Source organism: Octopus bimaculoides, chromosome 28, assembly GCF_046866305.1.
Source record: "Octopus bimaculoides isolate indiv1 chromosome 28, ASM4686630v1, whole genome shotgun sequence".
Classification (NCBI taxonomy): Eukaryota; Metazoa; Mollusca; class Cephalopoda; order Octopoda; family Octopodidae; genus Octopus; species Octopus bimaculoides.
This window is the reverse complement of record NC_142955.1, coordinates 23,937,094-23,954,593: the sequence shown is the minus strand read 5'-3', so window position 1 is coordinate 23,954,593 and position 17,500 is coordinate 23,937,094. Positions and strand designations below refer to the sequence as shown.

General features: G+C 40.1%; 1 protein-coding gene across 1 annotated transcript in view; it reads left to right on the top strand.

Moving 5' to 3' along the window:
* Window positions 1-17,500, top strand: part of LOC106882921 (uncharacterized) — a 97,164-nt gene that overhangs the window by 56,761 nt on the left and 22,903 nt on the right. The window contains exons 2-6 of the mRNA XM_089344656.1: window positions 731-821; window positions 8,268-8,344; window positions 10,475-10,511; window positions 12,937-13,034; window positions 16,867-16,998. Of these exons, the coding sequence (XP_089200782.1) occupies window positions 731-821; window positions 8,268-8,344; window positions 10,475-10,511; window positions 12,937-13,034; window positions 16,867-16,998 (435 nt within the window). The remainder of the gene's footprint in view (window positions 1-730; window positions 822-8,267; window positions 8,345-10,474; window positions 10,512-12,936; window positions 13,035-16,866; window positions 16,999-17,500) is intronic.

The following is a 17,500-nucleotide window of genomic DNA, read 5'->3' as shown; positions in this document are numbered from 1 at the left end:
ATGATGACGATGGCGATGGCGATGACGATGACGATGATGATGATGATGATGATGTTGATGACTATGATGAGGATGATGATAATGATGGTTGTGATGCTGGCTGTGTTGGTAGTGATAATGATGATGATGATGATAGTGATGATGATGATCTGTGTGCCATGCTTGTTGTTGTTGGCACTCCGTCGCTTACGACGTCAAGGATTCCAGTTGATCCGATCAACGGAACAGCCTGCTCGTGAAATTAACGTGCAAGTGGCTGAGCACTCCACAGACACGTGTACCCTTAACGTAGTTCTCGGGAATATTCAGCGTGACACAGAGTGTGACAAGGCTGACCCTTTGAATTACAGGTACAACAGAAACAGGAAGTAAGAGTGGGAGAAAGTTGTGGTGGAAGAGTACAGCAGGGTTCGCCACCATCCCCTGCCGGAGCCTCGTGGAGCTTTTAGGTGTTTTTAGTTCAATAAACACTCACAACGCCCGGCCTGGGAATCGAAACCGTGATCCTATGACCGCGAGTCCGCTGCCCTAACCACTGGGCCACTGCGCCTCCACTGTGTGCGATGCAGTAAAAGCATAAACAAAATACAAAAAAAAATCAAAAACAGAGAGGCACAGTAACAATAAACTAAGAACATTACCAGACTGCTGGTATCCCATGATCCATTCTCTCCACCGTTTATTACCACTCTCTATATCTGACTCTCTCTCTTTCTCTCTCTATTTTCAGGCCCTACTTAATCACAGACCAGATTCCCAGTGTAATGTTTCAACAGCTTCTGTCAACCTTTGGCTAAATAACCAGAAAGATATTGTTCCATGTAAGTCCACCATTTTGCCTTGCTTTTCGTTATTGTTGTATGTTGTAGCTTCTGGGGTGGTGGACTTTGTTATTATTGTTATTATTCTATTGTGTACGCTCACATCAGTGCAGTGTGTGTATATATATATATATATATGTATGTATGTATGTATATATTGGGTTATCCAGAAAGTTTGTGCCGATTTTCCAAAATGTTCTTCTCACTCAACTCATGTGGTACCCAAACATCGTAGCGATTTGTGTACCCAAGCTTTACCAGGTGCTCATGAACGACGGATTTTGATAGGTTGAGGCTTTCAGCCAATTCTCGGGTTGTGCAATGTGGGTTATTCTCAATTAATGACTTGATTTGGTCATCATCTGTAGTGGACAGTCTGCCTGATCGCTCTTTATCGATAAGGCTACAATCTCCAGCTCAGGACCTTGCGAACCACTTCTGTACAGTTCTTTCGGATAAAGAAACATCACCGTAAACTGCGCATATTTCTTTGGTTGCTTGTAAGGCATTTTTCCCCTTTATGGAAAAAGAAAAGTATCAAGTGCCGAAAATGAACTTTTTTATCTTCCATTTTAAAGGGTTACAGAATTAACACAAGTTATAAGAACATAAAACCTTCTTCCACGAAAAGATAGCTTAAACTCTGCTCTAAATGCAGGTGTAGTGAAATCCTATTTTATGGACTCAACCATGTTCTAAAATAAGTCGAAAGGTAAGCTACTATAAATTGGCACGAACTTTCCAGACAACCCAATATATATATATATATATATGTATTCAGATTAAAATGGTACTTAATTTGAGGTACCAGAACTTTAATACGGTATTATCCACACAATTTCAAAGTAAGGTGATTAAAATCAAAATAAGCAACAAGGATATCCAGAGGTAATGCAGTACAATCGTTTCAAGCAACTCCATTTAATTGAACAATGCAATCATTACATCAATTCAAAATGCAGAGCAATCCTCAGCTGCACAAAGACATAGAATATAATTAAATTAGAACAGATGGACAAATTAGTATAATTATACCTAAAATCTCCAAGAAGTTAAAGAGATAGATAAAGAACATGTTGCCTCTACTACAGCATAGAAGTAAATTCAGTTAAACTGTGTGGTAAGTAGCTTGCTTACGAACCACATGGTTCCGGGTTCAGTCCCACTGCATGGCACCTTGGGCAAGTATCTTCTACTATAGACACTTGTGAGTGGATTTGGCAGACAGAAACTGAAAGAAGCCTGTCGTATATATGTATATATATATATGTGTGTGTGTATATGTTTATGTGTCTGTGTTTATCCGCCAATATCGTTTGACAACCGATGCTGGTGTGTTTACATCCCCATAACTTAGCAGTTCGGCAAAAAGAGACCGATAGAATAAGAATTAGGCTTACAAAGAATAAGTCCTGGGGTCGATTTGCTCAAATAAAGTCGATGCTCCAGTATGGCCACAGTCAAATGACTGAAACAAGTAAAAGAGTATATATATATATATATATATATGTATATATATACTATTTCTGAATCTCTTTGATTCTTTAGATGTGCTGGCCTCCTGGTAATTAATCGATATTAATTAATATATGATTAATTACCATATTTTATAATTATATATATATATATATATATATATATATATATATATATATAGTTGGAATTTACAAAAAAGAAACAAAACAAAAGATGAAGATGAGTGTGTAAACAACAAACAGATGTATAAGTTTAACGCTCAGGAAGTGAAGTGAGAAAGTCTTTTACGTTTCGAGCCTACGCTCTTCAACAGAAAAGAAGACAGAAATAAGCACAGAGAGAAAATGAAAAAGGTTTAGTAGCTAGCGATCAATCATGGCGTATATATATATTTATATATATATATATATATGTATATAGTTGGAATTTACAAAAAAAAAACAAAAACAAAGCAAATGATGAAGATGGATGTGTAAACAGCAAAAGATGTATTAGTTTAACACTCGTAAAGTGAGAAAGTCTTTTATATTTCGAGTCTACACTCTTCATCAGAAAGGAACACAGAAATAAACACACAGAGAAAATAAAAAAGAGGTTTAGTGGCTAGCGAGGGGAACATGTTGAAGAAAATCCTAATCCTGTCTTTTTTTTTTCCCCAGGGCCAGGAACTTTTTTTAGCACCCCCCTCTCATTTATATGCACTGTTTAGTTTTTGTTTTGTTTCATTTTGTTTTCTCATGTTTGCATGGCTACGATGTGAATAGATCTGACGAAGGAATCTTTTTGGCCAAACATGATTCCTGTTGCAACCTCCCCAACCTGCCCCCACCTCCGTCTATTTTTCAATTTCTGGGGTTTATGTTTATATTCCGGAGAAATCCGAAAACACAGAACTCACAAATAATTTGTTGGCTGCAAATGTCAACAGACTTTATTGGAAGCAGTTGAAACGCAAATATTAACGCCATCGTTTGTAGCTGAGCCGCAAACAATAATGTCGGCTCAAAGGACTTAAGTAAACATTCTCGCAGACATGCACGTACACACGTTCACAAATATACTCATACGCACACATACACACCTCAGTGAGCTATGTATATATATATACATGCGTGCACTAGCACACACACACACTGAATGCACGCCAGACCATGCAAACTCACATGTACACAAACACATATGCACTTGAACAAACACGCATGGGATCATGCATGTGCACACGCACACACACAGACACTGAAGCATGTGCACATACACTCACACCAGCTATGCATATGTACAAACATACACAGAATCGCACATACACACACACAACTAACACTAGACCATGTGCACACACACACACACACACACACACAACACGTTGAACTATGCCTGTTCATACATGCACAATGCAACACTCACCAGATCTCATGCATGCCGACACACACACATACACGCACTCACCACATACCTGCACGCATGCACACACACACACACACACACACACACACACACACACACACAGGTCTTACTCTTCACCATTCTTCTCACCTGTTTATACATACATACATAAATAACAATCTCATATTTGCTTTCCTGTCTGTGAACATGAAATCTTGCCATCATCTCCTCCTCTTCCTCCCCTTCTTCTCCTCCTTCTTCTCCCCCTCCTCTTTCTTCATTGTCTCCTCCTTCTCCATCGTTGTCATCATCTTTTTTTCCTTCTCCTCCATCACCATCTTCTCTTCTTCCTCCATCATTGTCGTTTCCTCCTCCATCTTCTCTTCCTCCACCGTCTTCTCCACCGTTGTCATCATCGTGTTTTCCTTCTCCTCCTCCTCCATCAGCATCTCCTCCATCGTTGTCATCATCATCTTCTCTTTCTCCTCCTCCTCCACCATCTTCTCCATCATCATCATCATCATCATTCTTCTCTTCCTCCCCCTCCTCCTCTGCCATCACCACCTTCTCCCCCTCCTCCATCATTGTCATCTTCTCTAACGCCTCCTCCTCCACCATCTTCTCCATCATCATCATCATCATTCTTCTCTTCCTCCTCCTCCTCCTCTGCCATCACCATCTTCTCCCCCTCCTCCATCGTCGTCATCATCTTCACCACTGTCGTCGTCGTCATCGTCGTCGTCGTCTCCTTCTTGACTGACCCTCTTGACTAGATATAACGTTAGATAGACAGACAGTGATATGGTGTTACGATACATACAACGTTGTCGTGTACGCTTTGATGTGCATGTAAATGTTATCTATACTGGCTTCACTTCAACATCGCTGGCTCTCCATCTGTTACGATGACAAATATTCCAGTTGATCCGATCAATGGAACAGCCCACTCGTGAAATTAATGTGCAAGTGGCTGAGCACTCCACAGACACACATGCTCTCAATGTAGTTCTCAGGGAGATTCAGTATGACACAGAGCATGACAAGGCTGGTCCTTATTACAGGTACAGCTCAATTTTGCCATATATACATACATACATACACACATGCATACATGTTTGGGACAGAGGGGCAAAGGTATGTACCATCATAGAGGTCAGCTGCCCTGCAGATATAAATATCTCTTTGAAAATCAAAGAAAAGGAAGGATATCTATGGACAACTGCTTGGAAACCTCCAGCTTCTATATACAGTATATATATTTATATAAATATATATATTTAGTATACTGTAGATCCTCGAGTATAATCCGCATTTTTTTCCCAAAATTTAAAGGTCAAAATTTCTAGTGCGTACTATATACGAGGTTAAAAATGAAAAATATTTTCTAAGCAAAATTTTCCAAGTGATAAATTTATAAAGGCAATTTACTTAATATTTATTTTTCACTGACATTATTACTGTTATTTCTTTATTTTCTGAAAACAAAATGCACAAAAAGGCTACACGTTTGCATTATGTTACATATACCATAATAATAAAGGATGTTACCGTATATACGTTTACAAACCAAGGATGTTATATAGACCTCCTTGACTCAAGTTAGAGAAGGGGTGTGTATTATACACAAGGTTTAGGTTTTTTAGAGGTACAGCCCCCTAAAAATCCCCTGCGTATTATACTCAAGGGCGGACTATACTCGAGGATTTACAGTATATATTTATATAAAATCAGTTCTAACATGTTTGATTTGATTGTGATTGGCTGTGATAAGACTTATCGCTGCGACAGTAATTCCAGCAGAAGACTGCTCATGCTAACTTGTATAATTACAGTCCTGGCTTAGGACGAATGTTACTGTAATTTAGCCCCAGGAGACATCGTCTCCAGCTGGCTATACGACACGATCTATGTCCTTATATTTTCGAACAAGGGAGTCTAGCACCCCCCCCACTCCCTTGTTCGAAAATATAAGGACACAGATCGTGTCGTATAGCCAGCTGGAGACGATGTCTCCTGGGGCTAAATTACAGCAACATTCGGCCTAAACCAGGACTGCCATGTTATGTTGGCAATCTTTACTCTAAAGTACTGTTGCTGAATATCTCTCGTGAGATTTACAAATAGTAATTTTCTATGAATTCATATTCATACCAATAACAATTGGAGCACTAGGTTTTGTTAGTAAATGCTTAAAGGAGAATCTGGATAAACTGTGATTTTCAGAAAGAGAAATTGATCGACTAATTCGAACATTACAATTGCAATCTGTGAGTGGAACAGTAAAAATATGCAAGACTTTTCTCAAGTTCCAAATGTGAATTTGTCTTTGTTAACTACATCCCAAAAGATGGAGCCTTGTATCTATGTTGGAAACCGGCTCCCTCTTCAGTGGAAGATTTATAATAATTAATAAATGGAAGAGACATACGACTGGCACTCTGTCAGTTACACCAACAAGTGTTCCAGTTGAGCCAATCAACGAAACAGCTTGCTTGTGAAATTAATGTGCAAATGGCTGAGTATTCCACAGACATGCATATCCTTAATGTAGTTCTCAGAGATTTGGCATAACATAAAGTGTGACAAAGCCGGGTCTTTGAATGGTATGTACGACTAATATTGGCCAGCTGGATGTACTGGAGCAATGTGAAATAAAGTGTCTTGCTTAAGGGCACAAAGCACCACTGGGTATAGAACTCACAAGTTTATGATTATGGGCTGAATACCCTAACCACAAAGCCATGCACCTTCACCACTTCGATATACATCTACAAATGCAATACTTGGTTGGACGTATCATTGGAGTTGGATCCCAGGTACACTTGATGTTTCGGGTCTGAAACATAGACCTTCTTCCAGGTGACTTGACCCAGGTTGATCAAACCTAGGCTTGAATCTGTGTGGCATTCTACTGCCCCTTCCCCCACCCCCACCCCGGATATCAACCAGAGCCATCTAGGTACATTCTCTGCAGCTTCTGTCATCATCATCCTCATCATCATCATTTAATGTCCATTTTCCATGCTGGTATGGGTTGAACATTGTTGTTAACGGGCCGTTCCTGTTGTGTCCGCGGTTCCAAAGGCCTCGCTCAGGGACTGAACTGCTGACCCTTTACTCTCCACCTCAGCATGGCTCTCCACCCATTTTTTTTTTGGAGATCATCAATTATTTGGTGATATGTTCAAAATAGAATCACATATCATAGCAATAGTTCAAATTGTATTGCTGCAATAACAGTTCAATAAAACTGCAAAAACAGTTCAATAATGCTGCATAAGTTTACAATAACTATGAAATAATTATACATAGCTGTGAGGTGGGAGAGAGGGGGAAGAAGCTTGCTTCTCAACCACAAGGTTTGTGGGTTCAGTTCCACTGCATGGCGCGGCACCTTGGGCGAATGTCTGCTATTGTAACCCTAGGCTGACACCAATGACTTGTGAGTGGATTTAGTGGACAGGAACTGCATGAATCCCATCATCACAATCACCGTCATCACTAATCATCACCACCATCTTCATCATCATCATCATCATCATCATCATCATCATCATCACCACTGTCATCAAAATGTTTACCACCGAAATCATCATTGTCATCACTATCATCAACATCACCATTATCATCATCGCCACCACCACCACCACCATCATCACCATCCTCCTCCTCACCATCATCATCATCATCACTATCGTCATCACCACCACCATCATCACGATCATCCTCATCATCATCAAAAATATTTAATAATGTTGTCCAAAAATGTTTAATAATATTACAATAATGTCCAAAAATGTTTCATAATATTACAATAATGTTGTCCAAAAATGTTTAATAATATTACAATAATGTTGTCCAAAAATGTTTAATAATATTACAATAATGTTGTCCAAAAATGTTTAATAATATTACAATAATGTTGTCCAAAAATGTTTAATAATATTACAATAATGTTGTCTAAAAATGTTTAATAATATTACAATAATGTCCAAAAATGTTTAATAATATTACAATAATGTTGTCCAAAAATGTTTAATAATATTACAATAATGTTGTCCAAAAATGTTTAATAATATTACAATAATGTTGTCCAAAAATGTTTAATAATATTACAATAATGTTGTCCAAAAATGTTTAATAATATTACAATAATGTTGTCCAAAAATGTTTAATAATATTACAATAATGTTGTCCAAAAATGTTTAATAATATTACAATAATGTTGTCCAAAAATGTTTAATAATATTACAATAATGTTGTCCAAAAATGTTTAATAATATTACATCATCATCATCATCATCGTTTAACGTCTGCTTTCCATGCTAGCATGGGTTGTCCAAAAATGTTTAATAATGTTGTCCAGAAATATTTAGTAATATTGTCCAAAATGTTTAATAGTATTACAATAATGTTGTCCAAAATGTTTAATAGTATTACAATAATGTTGTCCAAAAATGTTTGATAATATTACAATAATGTTGCCCCACAATGTTTAATAGTGTTGCAATAATTTTGTCCCTAAATGTTTACTAATGTTTCAATAATGTTTCAATAATATTTCTTTGTGTGCTTGTATCATTGCAGATGACCACGCCCGGATAAGTTTACAAGAAATACCTCAGGGGTTTACCACAGATTATATCAATGCTAATTATATTGATGTAAGTATATGGCATTGCACCTTATAGATGTCGACCACATTGACGAGGGGGTGAAGGTGTAAAGCATAACAGCTTATACTCACCTGTAAGCAAGGCACAGAATAAGGCGTGAAATACAGATTCCCAGCTTAGGGAAGGCGTTAACAGCTCTTCTTATAGGAAACACTTTTTCTTAATGAAACTTGTAAAGTGTATCTTGTGTATCAAAGAATATATTATTCAAAGAAATTCCAACTCTGTTTAATTTTTGCGTTTTATTTATATCATCATCATCATCATCATCGTTTAACGTCTGCTTTCCTTGCTAGCATGGGTTGGACGATTTGACTGAGGACTGGTGAAACCAGATGGCTACACCAGGCTCCAATCTGATCTGGCAAAGTTTCCACAGCTGGATGCCCTTCCTAATGCCAACCACTCCGAGAGTGCAGTGAAACCGTTTACGTGCCACCTGCACAGGAGCCAGTCCAGCAGCGCTGGCAACGATCTCACTTGAATGTCTTTACATGTGCCACCAGCACAAGTGCCAGGGAGGCGACGATTTGGCACTTGTGCCATCCCGGTTTCGCTTCGCTTGCCCCAACAGGTCTTCGTAAGCTGAGTTACGTGTCCAATGAAGGAGACGACGTTGGCACGGGTGCCAGTCATCGAATTTAATTCGATTTCGATTTCACTTTCCTCAACAGGTCTTCGCAAGCGGAGTTTAGTGTCCAATGAAGGAAAGGCACGCATAAGTGGACTGGCTACACCCCTGGCAGAGGCCTTGGATTTAGGTCTCACTTGGCTTGCCGGGTCTTCTCACGCACAGCATATTTCCAAAGGTCTCGGTCAGAAGTCATAATAATATAAGATAATGAAATGATAGAATACTAAATGTCCGTTCTGATTGCACTAGTACTTTCATGCATTAAGCTATGCAATCTTCAGGTTCATGTAGTAGTGGTGTCAGTTATATCTTACAATATACAACTGTAGTGAGATGGCTAAAGTGTGTGCCTTAAATACATTGGTAAAGGCTCCAGAATGTTAAGTATTGCAAACTGTACTCTGACCAATCAGTGTGTGGCTTCACGAAATTACTTAAGTTGATTGGTGTTTGGTTTAGGCATCACGGTTTGTTGAACATGTCAAGGGACCTGTATTTTGACCCTGGCCAAAGCAGTAATTGTTGGGCTATTTTTAGAAATGTTGTAGACAACATTTCTCAGGATTTTTACATTACATTTATCATCATCACTTTTATTATTGCTGTCATTGGTGGTGGTGGTGGTGGTGGTGGTGGTGGTAGTGGTAGCAGTAGCTATGGTAATAGAACATTAAACGCTAAATAAGATTATTTTTACTGACTTTGCTCTTGACTTAGCAGTCATCTAAATTATGTAAAAATGAAAATAACACTGACATCTGATTTTAGCAGAGATATTTACCAAGATTACATAAAAATATCTTGAAATACTAAAGAGTATTAGACATATGAAAGTGCAGGAATGGCTGAGTGGTAAGTAGCTTGCCTACCAACCACATGGTTCCGGGTTCATTCCCACTGTGTGGCACCTTTGGCAAGTGTCTTCTACAATAGCCTCGGGCCGACCAAAGCCTTGTGAGTGGATTTGGTAGACGGAAACTGAATGAAGCCCGTAGTATATATATCCATATATATACATGTGTGTGTGTGTATGTGTTTGTCCCCCCAACATCGCTTGACAACCGATGCTGGTGTGTTTACGTCTCCGTAACTTAATGGTTTGGCAAAAGAGACCGATAGAATAAGTGCTAGGCTTCCGATTTGCTCGACTAAAGGCGGTGCTCCAGCATGGCCACAGTCGAAAGACTGAAACAACTAAAAGAGTAAAAGGAGTATATATTCATATTTCGAGTTCTGTCTTCCCTGTTTCCATCAACATACCTATACGTGCATATACACACATATATATACATTCATAAATCCATACCTTGTGTACAGTCCCCCATGTGCTTGAAGGGCTTCTTCTAGAACTTATAACGGTTGCTACTTAAGAGTTTGACCCATGTTACTTGTGATGCTGTAAATAGCTTTAAACACTAAAAACTGTTTTTATTGCATTCTAAGTCTCTGCATTGGATGTAATGCGTTTCCTCTTTCTTTTGCAGGGGTTTTGTAAATCAAAAGAATATATTGCAACTCAGGGTAAGTGAAATATTTATTAATTACACACACACACACACATGCTGACATACACACAAGTACAACCATAAACATGCATACACACACGCACACACACACACAGACATCTATATATTATGTATTACTCTTTTACTTATTTCAGTCATTTGACTGCAGCCATGCTGGAGCACCGCTTTTTAGTCGAGCAAATCGACCCCAGGACTTATTCTTTGTAAGCCTAGTACTTATTCTATCGGCCTCTTTTGCTGAACTGCTAAGTTTCGGGGATGTAAACACATCAGAGCAGTGGTTGTTAAGCGATGGAGGTGACACAAACGCAGACACAAAGATACACACACACACACACACATATATACGTATATATGACAGGCTTCTTTCAGTTTCCATCCACCAAATCCACTCACAGTTTGGCCGGCCCAGGGCTATAGTAAGACACTTGCCCAAGGTGCCATGCAGTGGGACTGTACCCAGAACCATGTGGTTAGGAAACAAACTTCTTCCCACACAGCCATGCCTGCGCCTATAAATCATCATTTAACGTCCGCTTTCCATGCTAGTATGGGTTGGACGATTTGACTGGGGACTGGCGAACCAGATGGCTACACCAGACTCCATTCTGATCTGGCAGAGTTTCTACAGCTGGATGCCCTTCCTAACGCCAACCACTCCGAGAGTGTAGTGGGTGCTTTTTATGTGGCACCGGCACAAGGGTCAGTCCAGCGGTGCTGGCAACAGCCATGCTCAAATGGTGTTTTTTTACGTGCCACCTGCACAGGAGTCAGTCCAATGTTTTGTTCACATGCCACCGGCACTAGTGCCAGTAAGGCGAAGCTGGAAACGATCGCGCTCAAATGGTGCTTTTTACGTGCCACCAGCATGGACGCGAGACTGCTGCTCTGGCAGTGATCCCGCTGCTCTGGCAGTGATCCCGCTGCTCTGGCAGTGATCCCGCTGCTCTGGCAGTGATCCCGCTGCTCTGGCAGTGATCCCGCTGCTCTGGCAGTGATCCCGCTCGGATGGTGCCGTTAGCGCTCTACTGGCATGGGTGCCAGTCATCTATATATATATATATTTTGCTTTCCATAAACAACTTGCACAGATGCAAGTGTGACCAGTTGATAGCCCCACATAGTAGATGCTAGCAAGCCTATGGGGTCATCAAGGGAGAATGCACACTGTTTTGTTGTCTTGCTCTTGACAGCATTATTACACTCCAGCTCCACTCACTGAGATGCGGCCCCGCTTGCTAGATCAACTGGTTATTAGGTTTTGCTCAACATTCTTCTAGCCATTGTTCAGCTTATTGTCTTCTTTAAACCAAATCCAGTGCCTTGGTTTCTCCTCTGTAGCCTGAATGTCACTCACGGTGGCATTTGCTTTACGATGATTTAGGCCTAGCAACAATAACAGTTGTCTCACCCTGTTTCCAGTGAATCCTCTTCATCGAATCTTTGATCGCAAAATGCTCTGCTTTCCACTCTGTGTCTTCTCATTCCTCAAGGACGTTTTTAGAACAGTCAATCTTTTGAGTCCATGCTACGGCCATATCATGTTGAATGCACTGGTTCTTGTCCAATCACCGGAGGCGCAATGGCCCAGTGGTTAGGGCAGCGGATTCGCGGTCATAGGACCGTGGTTTCGATTCCCAGACTGGGCGTTGTGAGTGTTTATTGAGCGAAAACACCTAAAAACTCCACGAGGCTCCGGCAGGGGATGGTGGCGAACCCTGCTGTACTCTTCCACCACAACTATCTCTCACTCTTTCTTCCTGTTTCTGTTGTGCCTGTAATTCAAAGGGGTCAGCCTTGTCACACTCTGTGTCACGCTGAATCTCCCCCAAGAACTATGTTAAGGGTACACGTGTCTGTGGAGTGCTCAGCCACTTGCATGTTAATTTCATGAGCAGGCTGTTCCGTTGATTGGATCAACTGGAACCCTCGATGTTGTAAGCGACGGAGAGCCAACTGAACTGAACTGTCCGATCACCAAAGTCAAGCAATGTTGGGCCTAGTTAGTACTTAGATGGTTGACTGCTTGGGAAACCTAGGTGCTGTAAGCATCTTACATTTGAAGGTAGTGCTCCAGCATGGCCACATTCAAATGTATAATCCTTTGTTAATCTTCATACAACCGAAGAAAGCTGTAAACTTACTCTAATAAGAAACCCAAGATTTCTGTTGATATCATACTAACTGTGGCCCCTATGCTTGCATTGTAAGACATGTTGGTCATTGTTGGAACAACTTTCATCAATCTACTGGATCCTGGTTGACTTATTGCTGAACATTACACAACCTCCACCACAAACAACCACCACCAATAGCAACAAGAAACTCATTTTTTTTCTTTAAATCTGTTTGACAATCATTGAGTGAATGTCTATCTGTTTGCTCTGCTCGCTAAAGAAGGGGTTGTTTCTCTGTTGCAGGTCCCCAGTACAGAATTGCAGCTGCTTTTTGGCAAATGGTGTGGCAAGAACAGGTTCGGTGCATTGTCATGGCAACAGGACTATTTGAACATGCAACTGTAAGTTTGAAATATTGGACATTCTTCTACAACTCAAGTGAATCGTGTTTATTGTGCATTTTTGTGGGTTTTGTTTGCTTTACATCTGTTTCAAACCAACAATTTATTTCTTTTTTGAAGCCTGGGACTTATTGTATTGGTCTCTTATGTCGAATCGCTAAGTTATGGGTGCAATAAACAAACCAACATTGTTGTCAAGTGGTGGTTGGGGGACGAATACAGACACAGACATACACACACTTGTGTATATATCTATCTATCCCCCCTCTCTCTCTTTCTCTCTCTTTTTCTTTCTCTCTCTCATTCTTTCTATCTTTCTTTCTCTCTATATTTCTTTCTCTCTTTCTTTCTCTCTCACTTTCTCTCTCTCTCTCTCACTCACTCTCTATCTCTCTCTCTCTCTCTCTCTCTATATATATATATATATATATATATATATATATATATATATATCTTATCATTTACTTGTTTTAGTCATTAGACTGTGGCCATGCTAGAGCACTGCCTTGAATTTTTAGTCGAATGAATCAAGCCAAATGGTTATTTTTCTTTCTAAGCCTAATTCTTATTCTATTAGTTCTTTTGCTGAACTGCTAAGTCATGTGGAAATAAACACACCAGCACTGGTTGTCAATACACACACATATATACAATGGGCTTTTTTCAGTTTCCATCTACCAAATCTACCTAAAAGGCTTTGGTCAGCCCAAGGCTACAGTAGAAGACACTTGCCCAAGGTGCCACTCAGTGGGACCGAACCCAGGACCATGTGATTGGGAAGCAAGCTTTTTACCACACAACCACACTTGCATCTACACCCATGTCTGAGGAATACTCGACCAGTTACACTTTGATTTAGTAAGTAGGTAGTTCAGTTGATTGAATGATTGGAATAATCATCGCTGAAGGTGACAGTCGATCCATCATATTGATTGGAGATCAAACCGACTATTACAAAAGCCCCTGACACATGGTGGGGGGGGGGTCTCTGTTTTTAAGCATGCAGGAGGGGGTACCAGGATACTGAGGGACGTTTAGCAACATATGTCGGTGAAATTTTCAAGTGGTTATTTAGAATGTCTTCTCACTAGTAATAGTGGCAGAGATTGATATCTGGTAGATAGGGAAGTGGTGGTGGTGGTGGTGGTGGTGATTGTAATGGTGGTGGTGGTGGTGGTGGTGGTGGTGGTGGTGGTGGTGGTGGTGATGGCAGTGGTGAATGTGTTGATGTTAGTATGTGGTGGTGGAGGTGATAGTGGTGGTGGTAGTAGTGATACTGGTGGTTGTGGTATTGATGTTGGAGGTAGTGATGGTAGTGGAAGGGGTTTCAAAGGCAGTGTAGCGGTGATGGTGTTTATGTTGGTATGCTAGTGTTGGTGGTGGTGAAGGTTGTGGTTGTGGTGCTGCCGAAGGTGGGGGTGATGGCTGTGTTGATGTGGTGGTGGTGCTGGTAGTGGTGGAGGTGTTGATGCTGGTGGTCTTGGTGCCATTGGTTTTTGGTATTGGTGGTGGTGGTGGTTGTGGAAGCAGTGGTGTAAGTGGTATCGGTTGAAGTATTGTGGTGGTGGTGGTGGTGGTGGTGGTGGTATTGATGCTGTTGATAGTGTTTGATGGTGGTCAAGGTGGTTGTGGCAATGTCGGAGGTGTTGGTGGTTGTGGTACTGATGATGGTGGTGGTGGTGGTGGTGGTGGTGGAGGTGGCAGCAGTTGTGTCGATGTTTGTGGTAGTGTCTGACAGTGGTGGAGGTGGTCATGGCAGTGTCGGAGGTATTGGTGGTAGTTGTGTTGGTAGTTGTGGTGGTGGTCGTCGTGGAGTCACTGGGGGTGGAGTCAGTGGTGGTGGGAGATGGAGGCATTGTTTCTGATGTGGTAATGTTGTTGTGGCTACTGTTTTTCACGCAGCAGGTGTCGGATTTAGAGTGTCTAATTTAGCAACTGTTATTTTAAATTACACACTTATTAATGTTGGTATTGTTGTTGTTGTTGTTGTTGTTGTGTATTGGCAATGTTTCTTTTTGTTGTTTTTCTTGTTATTCTTGGTGATGTTGTTGTTGTCGGTGTTGTATTTACAACAGGTTCTCTCGGGATATTTTAGTTACCTTAAGAAGATTTTTGATTAAAAATAGATTGGTTTTAATCAATCACCAGCGTTAGTTACTTTCGTCGGCATTGATCATCATTGCTGTCTTCATCATCATCATCACCATCATCATCATCATCACCACCATCATCATCATCACACTCATCATCATCATCATCATCATCACACTCATCATCGTCGTCATCATCGTCATCGTCATCATCGTCATCGTCATCATCATCATCGTTATCATTAACCATAATTACCTTCTTCATCATCACCCTTATCATCATCATCATCATCATCATCCTCATCATTGTTGTCTTCATCACCATCACCATCATCACCTTTAATCATCGTAACAATCATTGTCATCACCATCATCATCTTTAATCATCATCATCATCAACGTTTTCACCATCATCCTCATCTTTAATCATTGTAACCATCATTGTCATCACCATCATTGTCATCACCATCATCAGCATCATCATCATCATTATCATTTTCACCGTCATCATCATCATCTTTAATCATCGTATCCATCATTGTCATCATCATCATTAATAATTAAAAAATAGAAGAGGCATACATACATCTTTTATCTTTTATCTGTTTTAGTCATTAAGACTGTGGCCATGCTGGAGCACGGCCTTGAAATTTTAGTCGAATGAATTGGCCTGAGGACTTTTTTTTTAAGCCCGGCACTCATTCTATTGATCTCTTTAGCCGAGCCGCTAAGTTACAGGGATGCAAACACACCAACATGGGTTAAGTGGGGAGACAAACACAAAATCACACACACACAAAGATATAAATATCTACACACACACACACACACACACACACACATATATAAGTGACCAAAGTGTACGTATGCCGCCATATATATATAGAAAGGAATACAAACAATAGGACAAGAACACAAAACATCCAGACAGCTAGATGATACAAAAAAGGGGACAACAAAACATTCAGATAGACGATGCAAAAAAGGGGGCAAGAAAAAACATGGATGGGTCATTCGAAGTTTTCTTTCCTCAGTCAAGTTCCAGATTATCTTTGCAATTTTGGCTGGTTATACTCGAGATTGCTCCAATCTGGCCAGCCCCAAGGAAAAACTAATCTAAGAGCATTAGATTCCTTGGAAGAAAGCAGCGAATGTATACAAAAAAACAAGGACGGAAAAAAAGAAAACGGAGAAATGGTACACAAATACAAACAACAGGACATAACAACAGGTGTCTTTCGACTAAGGATGAATTAAAGTAAGCTGACCAGATTGGAGCAATCTCGAGTATAACTAGCCGAAATTGCAAAGATAATCTGGAACTCGACTGAGGAAAGAAAGCTTCGAATGACCTGTCCGTGTTTTTTCTTTTCCCATTTTTTGTATTCCTTTTTATATCTCTCTCTCTCTCACTCTCTCTCTGTATATATATATATATATATATATATATATATATATATATATATATATATATATATATATATATATATATGATAGGCTTCTTTCAGTTTTCCATCTACCACATCCACTCACAAGGCTTTGGTTGAGGCTATAGTAGAAGACACTTGCCTCAGGTGCCACGCTGGGGGATTGAACCCAGAACCACGTGGTTGAGAAGCAAGCTTCTTACCACACAGCCTCATACATACATACATACATACATACATACATACATGTTTCTTGGTTTGATTTGAGCTCACAACATCATGCTTCACTGTCCGTCTCTCCTTGTCTCTTTGCAGCAACAATGTGATAAATACTGGGAAGACATCGTCAATGACTACGGTCAGGTGAAACATGGTAAGATAACAATACGTACCATAAACACAGTGTCTATAGCTCACCTCACCATACGTACCCTGCAAATATGTAAGGTAAGTACCTTGGTTATTGCCAGCTCCCTTTGTTTTTGATTGGGACACACTATCGAAGGTCTCCTTCCTCTTTATTTGTTGTTTAACCCAGGCTCAGACCAGATCTGGTAGCTTTATGATCACATTTGTTCCATCAGCAACCAACTTGTCTATTATTCAGGCATAGTGTATCTAGGACTACATTATTTAATGTGTCCTCTCTCAGCTGTCTGTCAACTATGACCCAGCAGACCTATGATCAGAGTTGTTCCAGCTGTGACCACCCTGTCTTTAATTCAGACATGGTCTATCTAGGATTATAATATCGAATGTGTCCTTCTTTGTCACTGTTACATTTAGCACTAAGTTAGCTCAGATCCGCCAGACTTATGATGAAAAGTATTCCAGCTGTAATCATTTAACAATCACCATGAACAATCACTTTATCTAAACCATTAACAATCATTTTATCTAAACCATTAACAATCATTTTATCTAAACCATGAACAATCATTTTATCTAA